The sequence below is a fragment of the Hippocampus bargibanti genome, linkage group LG07, assembly GCF_051943395.1.
Source record: "Hippocampus bargibanti isolate YZ-2025 linkage group LG07, ASM5194339v1, whole genome shotgun sequence".
Lineage (NCBI taxonomy): Eukaryota > Metazoa > Chordata > Actinopteri > Syngnathiformes > Syngnathidae > Hippocampus > Hippocampus bargibanti.
Genome location: NC_142740.1, coordinates 26,003,974 through 26,018,273, shown reverse-complemented (window position 1 = coordinate 26,018,273; position 14,300 = coordinate 26,003,974). Strand labels below are relative to the sequence as shown.

General features: G+C 40.5%; 1 protein-coding gene across 2 annotated transcripts in view; it reads left to right on the top strand.

Annotated features, from left to right (window-relative positions):
* LOC148895949 (importin-13-like) overlaps window positions 1-14,300 on the top strand; it is a 40,671-nt gene that overhangs the window by 13,036 nt on the left and 13,335 nt on the right. For both annotated transcript variants that reach the window (XR_016115592.1, XM_089001224.1), the window contains exons 6-16: window positions 2,841-2,981; window positions 4,354-4,495; window positions 4,566-4,732; window positions 4,821-4,941; window positions 6,062-6,209; window positions 6,400-6,581; window positions 6,814-6,840; window positions 8,283-8,417; window positions 10,880-11,032; window positions 12,030-12,110; window positions 12,206-12,343. Coding sequence is in view for 1 of the 2 variants with exons in the window: in XM_089001224.1 (XP_088857350.1) it covers window positions 2,841-2,981; window positions 4,354-4,495; window positions 4,566-4,732; window positions 4,821-4,941; window positions 6,062-6,209; window positions 6,400-6,581; window positions 6,814-6,840; window positions 8,283-8,417; window positions 10,880-11,032; window positions 12,030-12,110; window positions 12,206-12,343 (1,435 nt within the window). In the remaining variant the exon portion in view is untranslated. The remainder of the gene's footprint in view (window positions 1-2,840; window positions 2,982-4,353; window positions 4,496-4,565; window positions 4,733-4,820; window positions 4,942-6,061; window positions 6,210-6,399; window positions 6,582-6,813; window positions 6,841-8,282; window positions 8,418-10,879; window positions 11,033-12,029; window positions 12,111-12,205; window positions 12,344-14,300) is intronic.

Here is a 14,300-nt window from a genome sequence, read left to right as displayed (position 1 = left end):
TGTATTGAATGTTTATGTAGTCATAAAACTCAATATTCTGTAGGCACTAGAATTCAAGTGGCAATGACAAAAACCCTGGCACTGGAGTGGACACATTTTGCACATTGTCTAGCAGTGAATAAGTTAATATTGTGTTAAGCAGTAAAATCCCCCGTTTTTGTTCATGTTGAATCAAGTTTCGACTTTATGTCAAATCAAATGTTCCCAATAAAAATGGATTGAATACCCCGATGCTTCAAAAAATGGACAAGTAGAGAAAACGTTATGTGTGTGTCATTATAGGACATGGCCCACGGCTTCACGGTCAGCGCTGGTTAAAAATAAATATGCCGTTAAGTGCGACTCGCAGAGTTGCTCGTTTAGATTTAAGTGCAATCAGTCCGTAGGCAAGACACATAAGCAGGTAAAATGATCTCTCTCTCTCTCTCTCTCTCTCTCTCTCTCTCTCTCTCTCTCTCTCTCTCTCTCTCTCTCTCTCTCTCTCTCTCTCTCTGTCTCTTTGTCCCTAACTCTGTCTCTCTCCATCTCTCTGTTTCTATCTCTCTCTCTCTCTCTCTCTCTCTCTCTCTCTCTCTCTCTCTCTCTCTCTCTCTCTCTCTCTCTCTCTCTCTCTCTCTCTCTCTCTCTCTGTGTCTCTTTGTCTCTCTCTATGTCTCTCTGTCTATTTCTGTCTCTCTCTCTCTCTCTCTCTCTCTCTCTCTCTCTCTCTCTCTCTCTCTCTCTCTCTCTCTCTCTCTCTCTCTCTCTCTCTCTCTCTCTCTCTCTGTCTCTCTCTCTGTCTCTCTCTATCTCTCTCTGTCTCTCTATCTCTCTCTCTCTCTCTCTCTCTCTCTCTCTCTCACTCTCTCTCTCTCTCTCCCTCTCTGTCTGTCCCTCTTTGTCTCTGTCTCTCACTCTGTCTCTCTCTATCTCTGTCTCTCTTTGTCTGTCTCTAACTTTCTCTCTCTGACTCTCTCTTTCTGTCTCTTTGTCTCTCTCTATCTTTCTCTGTCTATTTCTGTCTCTCTCTGTCTCTGTCTCTCTGTCCTTCTGTCTCTCTCTCTAGCTCTCTCTCACTCCCCGCTCTCTCTGTATCTCTCTCTATCTCTCTCTCTCTCTCTCTCTCTCTCTCTCTCTCTCTCTCTCTCTCTCTCTCTCTCTCTCTGTCTCTCTCTTATCTCTCTCTCTCTCTCTCTCTCTCTCTCTCTCTCTCTCTCTCTCTCTCTCTCTCTCTCTCTCTCTCTCTCTCTCTCTCTCTAACTATGTCTGTCTGTCTCTCTTTGTCTCTCTCTAATGCTCTCTCTCTCTCTCTCTCTCTTTGTCTCTCTCTTTCTCTGTCTCTCTCTTAATCTCTCTCTTTGTCTCAGTCTCTATCTCACTACTCCCTGTCTCTCTCTGTCTCTTTCTCTCTCCCTCTCTCTTTCTCTCTCTGTCTTTCCTTGCTGCCCCCACCTCGACCCACCTACCGTGGAGTCACGGTCGTTAGCGACATTTTTCCAAATGATGAAATGTTGCCTTGTACACCACAAAGCACACACACACACACACGCAGCAGCACACACACACGCACACACACACACACACACACACACACACAAACAACCTTTTATTTATTTATTTTTTAACTTCAATTCTTGGATTTTCGCACATCCACATTGTCTGTGACATTTGGACACACATACGCGTCCTTGATCTTTAAATGTCACGCTATGGCGTGATGGCATTAAAGATGACATTGCCTCATAATGATTTGTGAGACAAATCTGAACGAGTGAGCTGCGTATTAATGTGTTTTAGTGGAGTGCGGAAGATCTAGATGAAATGTAAGACAATGTACTGGCGGATCGCCAGATTTTTTTTTTTCTGAGTAATAAGTTTGATTTTAATCATGTGTAGGTGTTACCTTGTGGGTGTGTTGAAGCAGGTGGAAAAAAGAACTTGTGAACCGAAGGAGGGGCGAGTTTCCATATCCATAGATCATATATATATATATATATATATATATATATATATATATATATATATATATATATATATATATATATATATATATATATATATATATATATATATATATATATATATATATATATATATATAACATCCATGATACCAACTTCACCAATCGACCAAACCAAACAGGAAATCTGCAATTTTGTTTTAAAGTGGTCCATTGACAATACAAAAAAAAAAATGCCCTCAAAAATGTATTTCACCCATCCAAAAAAGGACTTGTTAGTTAATTATTTTCAGTGAATTTTTATAAACTTCTAGAGCACAGGTTTCAAAGTCAACTGTGCACACCTGACGAAATTTAAGAGGACCAAAAAAATGTGGTGTCAAAGTCAAGGCCCAGGGGCCAAATCTGGGCCGCCACATTATTTTTTCGGCCCGCAAAAGCAAATCAAGCATGTCAAGTGCCATGATGCTTCCCGAAATCCGGACGAAAATTTCAAATTGGCGTAAATAAACCACACTAACAATCGTCATTATTCTCGACTTCAAATTTGAAAACTAGTTATTCATTACTTTTTTGTGCGCTCCATATGTAGTATGTGGAGGCGATGAAGCATACTAATGGCTGTCCCAAATTCATAACGGACCTCAAAAGGAAACCGTAACTACAATATGGCCTGTGGCAAAAAATGAGTTTAACACCCTTGTCCTAGAGAATTAATTGAGGGGTACTTTGACTTGCAAGCAAGTATCCTCAACATGTTTTCAACTACAGTAAAGTCTCGTTCTATCAATATTCAAGGGAGTCCGAAAAAATATCGATATAACCGGGACTATCGATATATCCGATATCGATATAACGAGACTTTACTGTATATTGTGTTTCCTGGTGTGTGTCGTTACAGGTACGTGAACACGCTGCTGAAACTACTCCCTCCAGTCCTGGCTCTCCAGGACCAGCTCAGAGAAGCCATACAGAACGGCGACATGGAGACTTGTCACGGCATTTGCCGCGTCGCTGTTACGTTAGGAGAGAATCATTCCAGGTTGGTGTGTATTTGTCTCATTATACTTGGAGTGAAACCACTCAGAAATTGTTATTGTCTAAATAGCTTTGGATGAGGCCGATAGACACACTGAAGGCAAACTGACTAAATGGTGAATATTTTTTTTTTTACATAAGCATATGACGATTTCCTGATTCCAACATTTAACAAGTCTAGTAGTACCGACAATTTTAAAAAAACACTCTGCAAACATCGTCCTGTTTTATAATCTTCTTCTGGCAGGTGTTGTTGGCATGTTTATGCCTTAATTTCATATACATTAATACAGTGGGCCGTGCATGTCACTCCTAGGCCTTCAGTAGTGCTACGTCTGAATCACTCCGCAGCTGCGAGTGTGGTGGGATTTACTACACGTCCACTAGAGGGTGACGTTGGCCAGGAAATAACGTGACTTGAAGAAACTTAAGAAATACTGTCATTGAACAGTTTGAATTTTTACTATTAATGTGTGGATTCATGATAACTTCATAAAATTGCAATATTATTTGCTATTTTTACTAACTTCGGAGCTGTCCAACCTTTTTTAAGGATGTCCATCTATTCTTAAAATGTCCGTCTTAAAATGGTAGTGGTAAAAATGGCTAACAGTATATCTGCAACCAAATCCATTTCTGCTCCTCCTTCAGCCATTCTGGGTATTACCGCTATTAAATCAACATAAAAATGTATTTACTTATTCAGCTCGCTACAGATACAGTCTGCTAGCGCTGACCAGTATGCGCTTATCACTAGCGGCTAGTGATACCATGATTGGCTAGTGACAAGCCAATCATAGTTTGCGAAAGCTGATGTTGCCAGCACCTTCGAGCAGGCCTTGGGTTGCCAACTCGAACTCTGATTGGTTAAAGCAACAGTTTCATCGACATTGATTTTAATGCTCCAAGGCCTTCAGAACTGATTGTGAAGGTGTCCAGGTAGATTTCTGACCCTGGTAACAAATGATGGCTGAAATGTGATTGGTTTGATGCTTAAATATGGAAAACACATGTCTGGAAGCAGTGCAACAGGGGAAAAGCGATGAATGGAAGCTGAAAGACAATTTGAAATTCTTTATTAAGAATTCATGGGCATCATTCACATGAATCTGTTATTCGGATATTTTCAGGCCAGCAGAGACGGACGGCCTTGCAGACCACTGCTTTAATCATACTTTAGCTTATTACCAGTAGTTGATTTCGAATGATGGTGTTAGTTTGCTAGCGTGCATGCAATGGAGCAAATGAATAATACAATTGTAATGTGAAGAACTGACGATATCTTCTGCTCGAATGGAGATTTAGTTTTGGGTTTTTTTTCCCGTCAAATACATTTCAACTGCATCCAATATTCTTCCACTTTCTCTGTTTTTCAGGATTCTGTTGGAGCAGGTGGATCACTGGCAGAGCTTCCTTGCTTTAGTCAACATGATCATGTTTTGCACAGGCATCCCCGGCCACTATCCAGTCAATGAGACCACCAGCTCGCTCACATTGACCTTCTGGTACACGTTACAAGTAAGGCTTCACGCGGACTGTCTGCTATTATCTGTCAGACTACTTCAGATGGTATTTTACTGTCTTCCAGAATGAAATTATGTCATTTGAGACAAACAAGCAAGCAGTTTACCTGCAAGTGTACAGGCCGGTGTATTTCCAGCTAGTGGACGTTCTGCTACACAAAGCCCAGTTCCCTTCGGACCAGGAGTATGCATCCTGGTCTTCGGATGAAAAAGAGCAGTTCCGTATCTACAGGTCTGTGGCTTTGTGGGCATTTGAGATTTTTTAATTATTATTTTTATTATTATTGACATCGACTAAATGTAGAGTGTTTGTCCTTCAGGGTGGACATCTCTGACACGCTCATGTATGTCTACGAGATGTTGGGTGCTGAGCTGCTGAGTAATCTTTATGACAAACTGGGTCGACTTTTGACAAATACAGAGCAGCCTACGTCGTGGCAGGTGGGTGGGATGCTCTGTTGCTCAGATGACGTTTCACTGTCGATTTCATCATAGTGAGGTGGAGCATCTAAAATGGAACACACATTGTTCTCTTGATACTTGATAGCTTTGTGGGGGCGTGCTGTCATGACTCCATTTTGTGTCCTAGAAGGAAGCTATTTTTTTTTTTTCTTGATAGAACTTTCATGTTTTGGCGTGGCATTTTCATGTGTACAGACAGGCAGCACTCCATACTCATCATTCATTCCAATTCATCCAATGAAGTGATTCTATTACCACCACTGCATTGAAAATTTCACCAAGCATTCAAGTACTAGTACAAGTACTGCGTATCGGAATCACTTGTTGAAGAATTTGACGATATCTTGAGTTGCTTATTTAACTCATTCACTGCCATTCACAAATTTATTTGGGAGCAGAAAAGCATGATGTGGAGCACCATTCCCAAATTTGTTTTGGTTTTTCTTACGGGGAGGAGCAGATAAAGCCCTCACGCGGCATTTGTCTTTTTTACATCTGCCCCCATTTCAAGATCAGATAACTCCAGACCCATATAACTTAGGAATTAACTCTATTTGTCTGATGATGCCGATAAAGTGCTGGACAGACCTCTGCCAATGTTTTTCCCTTCTACAAGGGGGCAGCATTTGCCTTTTGTCCATGTTTGCGCTTTGTTCCAGCTGCTGCTAAAGCACTATATAAACCAATATGTATGTATTGCATTGTATTTTGGACAGCCACCCTCATTTCAGGCTCAGATAACTCCAGACCCATATAACTTAGGAATTAACTCTTTTTTTTTCTGATGAAAGAAGAGAGTCTAAGGTTTCTTACACTTCATTGAATGTTTATGTCGTCCTCAAACTCAATATTCTGTGCATCCTGCAATTTGAGTGAAAATGACCAAAACCCTGGCATTGGAGTGGACACGTTTTGCACATCGTCTGGCAGTGAATGAGTTAATTTCATGCTTGGTGACTGTATAGGCATTCCAGGGAACCACCTTTTTACATGAGCTTTTTTAAAGTACATATTATTTAAAGTTTCCCTTAAAAAAATAGTACCTTATTCTATTGTCACTGTTGAAAATACACAAACACAATGAATATTCCTTCTCCAGCACACAGAGGCTTTGCTATACGGTTTCCAGTCCATAGCGGAGACGATAGACGTCAATTACTCTGACGTCATTCCGGGCCTCATAGGCCTCATTCCCAGAATCAGCATAAACAACATCCAGCTTGCCGACACAGTGATGTTCACTATCGGTGAGACTTTTTACCATCACGTTCTGTTAAGATGTCATGAGTCAAGTGGACACTTAATTTTGTAATCTATCTTCCAATTTTTAAAATATGACTTATGGCCAGAAAAAAAATGGAGAGGGGAGAAAAAGGCTCTTATTTGACCTTTACTCTGTATGCATTTCGCATTCTTTACTGGAAATCCATCTCCTAGGTGCTCTGGCTGAGTGGTTGGCAGACCACCCGGTGATGCTGAGTAGCGTCCTGCCCTTGGTTCTACAGGCTTTGGGTAACCCGGACCTTTCCATCTCATCCGTTTCTACACTAAAGAAGATCTGCCGCGAGTGCAAAAGTGACCTGCCGCCTTACGCCACCAACATAGTAGCTGTATCTCAGGTACTTTTGTTTTTGTTTTTTTATTCATCGTGGTTATTTGAGTTATTGGTATGAATGTGTGTTACTTCCGGGTACTCACCCGCAGAAAAATAAGTGACTGTAAAGTGTCCTTGAGAGTTTTGAAAGGCGCTTATAAATGAAATGTATTATTATTATTATTATTATTATTGTTCGTTTAGTAATTATTCTCACTCTCTCTTCTCTTTCTTCCCTCTCTTTTTTTTCAACACAGGAGGTTCTAATAAAGCAGATCCACAAGGTCAGTTCATGGTCTCGCTTTTTTAATTCAATTCAATCAGTTCAATACAACTCAAGGTTTGTTGCTTTCATCTCAGAATCAGAATCAGAATCATCTTTATTGCCAAGTATGTAGAACACACAAGGATTTTTTTTCCGGTCGAACACGCTGCACTAGTATCATCAGAAAAAAAATTGCAAAGAGGCAGTATACAATTCCATTTGGGCTACTGTTCAAAGAGTTAATGGCTTGGGGGAAGAAGCTGACACCATTTAAAAAAAAAATCCTCCAAAAATAGATACGCATGTCAAATTTGTACCTTCTGCGTGTAATATTTCTGCCCACTATGAGACATTACTGATATTGACCGCTAAAGTTACCAACTATTTGCACACTTTTATTACGCAAATGAACAAAAGTGAAATTGGATCATTTCCTTGGCACACCCGATGATCTCTAATGGCACTCTAGTGTGCCTCAACACATTGTTTGTGGCTCGATGAATTAAGATTAATTATTACAAATGATGTAAAATAGCATAATGGGAGAACCACTTGTGTCAGACATCTTCTATAATCTACAGTGAGACCTCAACTTACAAACACCTTAACTTACGAACTTTTCGTCTTACGAACGGCAAATTTATGAAAATTAAACCTTATAATAAGCACTATTTTCATAATACACACCCACCACGGCTGGCGGAGTGATCTTCGGCGGAAGCACACTACCGAACAGCACCAACAGTCCTTATGGAAGATGACTCTCCTTCCATAAGCCATCAACGACCATCAAAAAGGTAAAGCTGAAGCAGCTGAAGTTGGAACAAGGTGTGCTGTAAAACTTTATTTTATAGCACAGTTTATTTCTTTAATTACAGTTCTCATGCAATTCCCTTTGACCTTCGACCTCCAACGCCATTCCATCAAGCCATAAATGACCATCACAAATGTAAATAAACTGACTTTATGATACAATGCAGTGTATTTCTTTCATTACAATACAATAGCACGTTTATCATACATAGAATAAGGTATGTTGTGTGTAGTTTTAAGGTTTATTTAGTTGAAAAGTATATTTTATGGAAACTCAGGAACTGATTATTCCAATTTTAATGGTTTCCTATGGGAATTTTTTTTTTGAGATACACAATTTTCGCCTCACACACTGTCTGGGAACCAATTAAGTTCGTAAGTTGAGGTCTCACTGTATATAGATAAAATGTGAAATGTTGGGAAAACCAGCATTGTATGTCACATACTGCAAAAAATAAAAGGAAAAGGGAAACAAGCATGAAATTAAAATTGTGCACTAAGACCTGTAGGCCAGCCGGTGTTCCCAAATTCTGCATGAAATCTGAAAGGTCATTTTTGTGTTCTTCTTTCACAAATACGATTTTTTTGGTGTGGTTGTGTGACCATATTTGATATTGATTGCAAACTCCTCTGTTTTTTTTTTTTTAGACGAGTCAGTGCATGTGGCTGATGCAGGCATTGGGCTTCCTCCTTTCTGCGCTACCCGTGGAGGACATTCTGAGGAATCTTCACTCTCTAATCACACCTTACATCCAGCAACTGGAGAAGCTGGCGGAGGAGACGGTGCGTGGACCAAAACCCCTGGGCACACATTTATACACACCGTACAGACATGGTAAAAATTACCCAATAGCACACACCCATCACACCAATACTACAGTGTATACGGTAAGTACACATTATAAAACTTTTGTTTCTTTGCATTCTCCATTGAGTTCTATTGAGGGTTTTTTTTAGAGGACACGAAGGCGGAAGTATACGCCGAAAAATGTCAGGTAATTGAACACCTAAAATATACTGTCTGTAAGAAAAGAATGTTTTAAATTAGATATGAAGTAGACAGGATGAACTTAATACAACTATAAAATACAACTACCACAAAAGTTTTTTTCCTTTTAGAATACAGTGGTATTTACTTCATCAAAACCAAATACATTCTCATGCTGTCATACACATGCATTCACGCACACTACAAAATACAACTACCACAAAATCCTTTTCCTTTTAGAATTCAGTGGTATTTACTTTATCAAAACCAAATATATTCACATACTTTCATACACATGCATTCACACACACTCCAAAATACTACTACCAAAAAAGTTGTTTTTTTTCCTTTTAGAATGCAGTGTGTATTTACTTTATGAAAACAAAATACTGTATATTCAAATACACTCATACACATGCATGCACACACACTACAAAATACTACTATCACAAAAGTTTTTTTTTTCCTTTTAAAATACAGTGGTATGTACTTTATCAAAACCAAATAGATTCACATACTCTCATACACATGGATGCACGCACTCACACTACAAAATACTACTACCACAAAATTTCCATTAAAGGACATTTTTATTGCTAATAGATCTGAATTCTTTAAATTAGCTAATTCTCAAGTTTGTTGTTTTTAATTAGTTGGAAATGCAAGATTCAATCACAAGTGAGAAAAGACGGCAACTCATAGCAACCCATTTTTTGGCACAAGCTTGATGCCGAGTTGTTAGTCACAAAAGCCATTTTTTATCTCGGCTTTGAAATATTCCATATTTGCAGACCTGCAACGCACAAAGGAGTTTTCCTTCTCATGATTAACAAACCCGTAGCCGAATTGCCGCCTTACAGGGTGCCACCAGATGTGAGCCAAGATGAATCTTTTCCTTCATCTTTGTTCGCGGCCTACATGCAGAGTAACACGCTCCCTCATCCATCTTCGCCGCCTCCCAACCATTGTTTACTGTCTCACATTTGCTTTCTCAGCATGACATCAGACTGGCAAATTGCTTCGGGCGGCCGTCGCGAGACAAATAGTGGCTCCTAGTGGGCAGAACATAAACCCTTCAATCTGCGTTGAATATTCTAATAAAGCATTGCCGTTTATACATCACCATGGTAACCGCAGTGACCAACACTCTGACTGTCAGTCATTATGTAAACGTGGTGTGGCTGGACATGCATTCCTCAAGAAATAGCCTGCAAAACAACTGATCTAATTGCGTTATATTCATGGACACGTGCTGCTCATAAGACATAGATACAGAATGCTCATCATTTGACTGTTGTTGTGCTCATGTGGGTTCATTTTGATGAATGCAAGTCATACTAAATAATCAAATTAAGCCTTATTCTTTAGTCATGAACCAACGATGGATTTATGCACTCGACTGCAAAGATGGATTTTGGGTTAAAGAAGTTGATTTATGTGTAGTACATTTTTGTAATTGTTACGAAAATGCAATTGTTGTTTTTAGAATTTTGCTTGTCATGTTTGGAAAGCGTGCATCGCGATAACAATTTTGGTGATATTTCATTTCTACACGGCTGTCATCGAATCCATCCTGTGTTCTTCCATCACCGTTTGGTTCGGGGCCGCCACAAAAATGGACAAAATCCGACTTCAACGGACAGTTAGGACGGCGGAAAAAAATCATTGGCACCGCCCTACCCACTCTCGAGGACTTGCACACTGCAAGAATCCAAACTAGGGCGCGGAAAATACTACTGGACCCTCCGCACCCTGCCCACCACCTTTTCCAGCTACTCCCCTCAGGCAGGCGCTACCGATCCATGCGCACCAAATCCAGCAGACATTTAAACAGCTTCTTCCCCCAAGCCATTAACTCTTTGAACTCTTCAACAGTAGCCAAAATGGAACTGTATAGTGCCACTTAGCAGTTTTTTTTTGACGACGATACTAGTGCAGCGTGTTCTACCGGAAACAAATTCCTTGTGTGTTCTACATACTTGGCAATAAAGATGATTCTGATTCTGATTCTGATTCTGATATGCAACATAACCCCCGCCACCCCAAAACAATGACAAATTAATTCAAAATGTTAATTTAAAACCTAAATTCTCAAAGGATTGCTCACAACCAGAAATGCGCAACTGACACAAGAATTATGAGTAGTTTTATATCACAGTCGATGGCACTCACAAAGTATTAAAATACCCATTTTCATTGATACCGTTTAATTGATTACTTATGGTGCTTGAATTGCTTCTTCTTTTTCTACTTTCAGCCCAATCCGTCCAATAAATTAGCGATCATCCACATCTTGGGGCTTCTGTCCAACTTGTTCACCACACTTGACATCAGCAAACAGGATGAAGAATCCGAGGATGGATCACCTGTTCCTGTCAAAACGGCTCCTCCCCCACCGGGACCCAACCCGGTCAGTTCTCTGCCCGCCATCATTCCCGGCCGGCGTTATATGTAATATGAGTATAAAAAAAATGAGTGTCGCATCAACTGGAGACATGTGGCGATGATCCACAGTTAGAGGGAAACAGAAGCCTCTTTTCACCTACGATCAACTGGTGTTTTCACAGTATTATTATTATCTCACAGCTTTTGAAATGTGTGGTCTTCTTCAAAATGGGGACAAATTGACCAACAGATCAATGTAGACAAGAAAATGTCAGAAAACCAGCTACCATATTTTATTTTTGATAGAGAATAGACAGAATAGAAGTTGTCATGTTTAAAAGATGTGTGACGGAGCACTGAGAACACGGACAGAGTCAATCTGAGGCGAACAGACACAGCCTGTTAAACTGTCTAACCCAGAGAGTAAGGGAGTATTTGGTACACTGCTGCACAAGAATAAATAATAATAATAATAGTACATTTAATTTACAAGCGCCTTTCAAAGCACCCAAAGGACACTTTACAATTAAAAGAACAATAAACACCAGAACAATAAAACCATAAATAAACTGATAAATAATAAAATAGTTGATTAAACTAAACTGTGATTGCAATTTTAAAATGATATCGTTAGCCAGGTTACAAATCTATCAGTTCATGGAAAGGCCACTCATTAAAATGTCTACGTTCTGTGAGTTTATGGATGTTGGTGCTTGTACCGGGGGACGACTTGGAGGGGTGTCCATTGAACGTCATGCAGCGTGGTATTCAAATCCAGAAGGGAGCGTTTTACCAATGTATCACTTGAATTTGCATGGACACTCAATAAAAAAAAAAGCTGAGCAGGGCCTAAAGAGGGCGGGCGTCAGTTGGGAAGCGCAAACGAAGTGGCTTCATGAAAACAACGCCCCCCTTCCCGGCAGTAAAAGACTTCCTGTGTTCGAGCGAATATCTTTGAAATGTTTATTCCGTTTTTGTTTCTGACATCGAAAAAAGATTGCGGTACTTTTGTGTGCCTACAGGTCGTGGTTGTCCTGCAGCAAGTGTTTGCCCTCATCCAGACCGTACTGGGCAAGTGGTTGAATGACTCGCAAGTGGTTGAGGTGCGCCCCTCCCCCCCCTGCTGGAGTTTGGTGACAGTGTTTCCACTTCTATCGGCTGATAAGTGGGTTCAATGGATTCTACGTTTGCTCCTCAGGCCGTGTGCGCCATCTTTGAGAAGTCGGTCAAGACGCTACTGCACAACTTTGCCCCCATGGTCTCGCAACTCAGCCAAATGCTGGGCCAGATGTACAGTACCATCCCCCAAGCCTCTGCCCTCGACCTCACACGACAGGTAGGCTTCTGTTTTTCGTCTGTGTAGACTCTCAGTCGTACAGGAGCGGTCCATCGATGAAACGGTTTCTCCAGCCATCATCTGTACTTCTTTGAAGGTGTTTGCTCCTCATCCGAGAAGCTTCGTCAGCGAAGTAAAATTTGTTGGTAGCTCTGGCCTTGTATATGTATCCCTAATGTCCAGATGTAGCGGTGTCAAACCTCTGCTTTGATAGGCCCCTGCTCTAAGGTTGGGGGGGGAGCAGGGTATAGCAGTTTAGCCCTGAGGCTAAATTTCGTCTTTTGTCCTGACTGATTATGGTCTATGAATTGCCCTGATTGCCCCATTCTCCCCGGTATCACCTCATCAGCATGACTAAGCCTACGTGGAAACGTTCTAAGAATTCTGTTGTAAGCACGATCCAAAATTCTGTTCTGTGGTCTTGGTTTGCTTAATCATCTTGGTTGACTTGAAAACAATGTTTTTTTTTTTTTGAGGTCATCTAAATATGTTATTTTGATCCATCCCCTTTTTTAATGTCATTCTATGACGTTGAGGCAATCCATGGGTTGCCAGAGGCAACACTGCCAAGGAGTCTAGCGTTTGCTCTTTTGAAAAACAGTTAAATGACCTTGACTACAGTCCCTTAAAGGACAACCGACACCACTTTTTTTGTTTCCTAACATCAGAAAAACGTTTTATAGCATCTAAAATACCCAAAACACGCAGTATGATATTTTTAATCAAATGCAAAACACCAATAAAAATGACTTAAAGCACCGGTGTCAAAGTCAAGGCCCGCGGGCCAAATCCGGCCCGCCTCATCTTTTTTTTCGGCCCGCGAAAGCAAATCAAACTTGTTAAATTGCATGACGATTGCTAAAATCTGAGCCAAAATGTCATATATTTGGATGTCAACCACAATAAAAGTCATTATTCTTGACTTCAGATTTGAAAACGAGTTATTCATTAATTTGCTGTGTGCTTTATATGTAATATTTGAAGGGATTTAAACATTCTAATCGGTTCCCCAAATTCATAACGGCCCTCGAGAGGAATCCATAACTACAATGTGGCCCGCGGCAAAAAATGACTTTGACACCCCTGACTTAGTGTCGAAAAACTACTTCAATTTGAAACCGGAAGTGGCCAGTTTCAGAAGGTCCCGCCCCCTTGTTCATGGTGTCACGCCAAGACGTCTTGCCTTGCTCGAGAATCGAGAATCAAAACTTTTTACTCATCCAGTTATGAATATAATTCAAATAGTTCTGAAGAGGAAAGCATACATGTTTGCAATCGATTAAAGAATTTATTCTGTGTCATTTTGAGGTATCTGGGGGGCGGGGGGAATGTAGTACCCAAAAGAGGCAGAAAATTGCGACAGAGGTCCGTGGAAACGGGCTGATTTCTTTCCTTAGAATTTTTGTCAGCGAATCAGAATCAGAATCATCTTTATTGCCAAGTATGTAGAACACACAAGGAATTTGTTTCCGGTCGAACACGCTGCACTAGTATCATCATCAAAAAAATTGCAAAGAGGCACTATACAGTTCAATCTGGGCTACTGTTCAAAGAGTTAATGGCTTGGGGGAAGAAGCTGTTTAAATGTCTGCTATCAAATAGATATCAAATAGATGCTCGGTGCAACACACACGATTCACCATCGCATTATTTATGTGTTTTCCTTCCAATTTCGCGATCAACACGAAGTTTTCAGACCAAACAAAGTACCGCAAAATGCATTGACGTGATGAAAGAGCTGCTACAATGTGTCCTTTCTCGGTCAGAGGCGTTCCTTCCGTGACGTGACGTGACGTGAGGACTCGTCACCAACTCAAAAACAAGACTTCCGGAATATTCAGCGCAAGTCTTAAAACGTAAAATATAGCTATATGCGGTGGAATCTTTGTAAAATACGCTCAGTAGAAGTCATTTGAAGCCATTTTACAAATTATGCACACAACTTGGCCGGAGACGT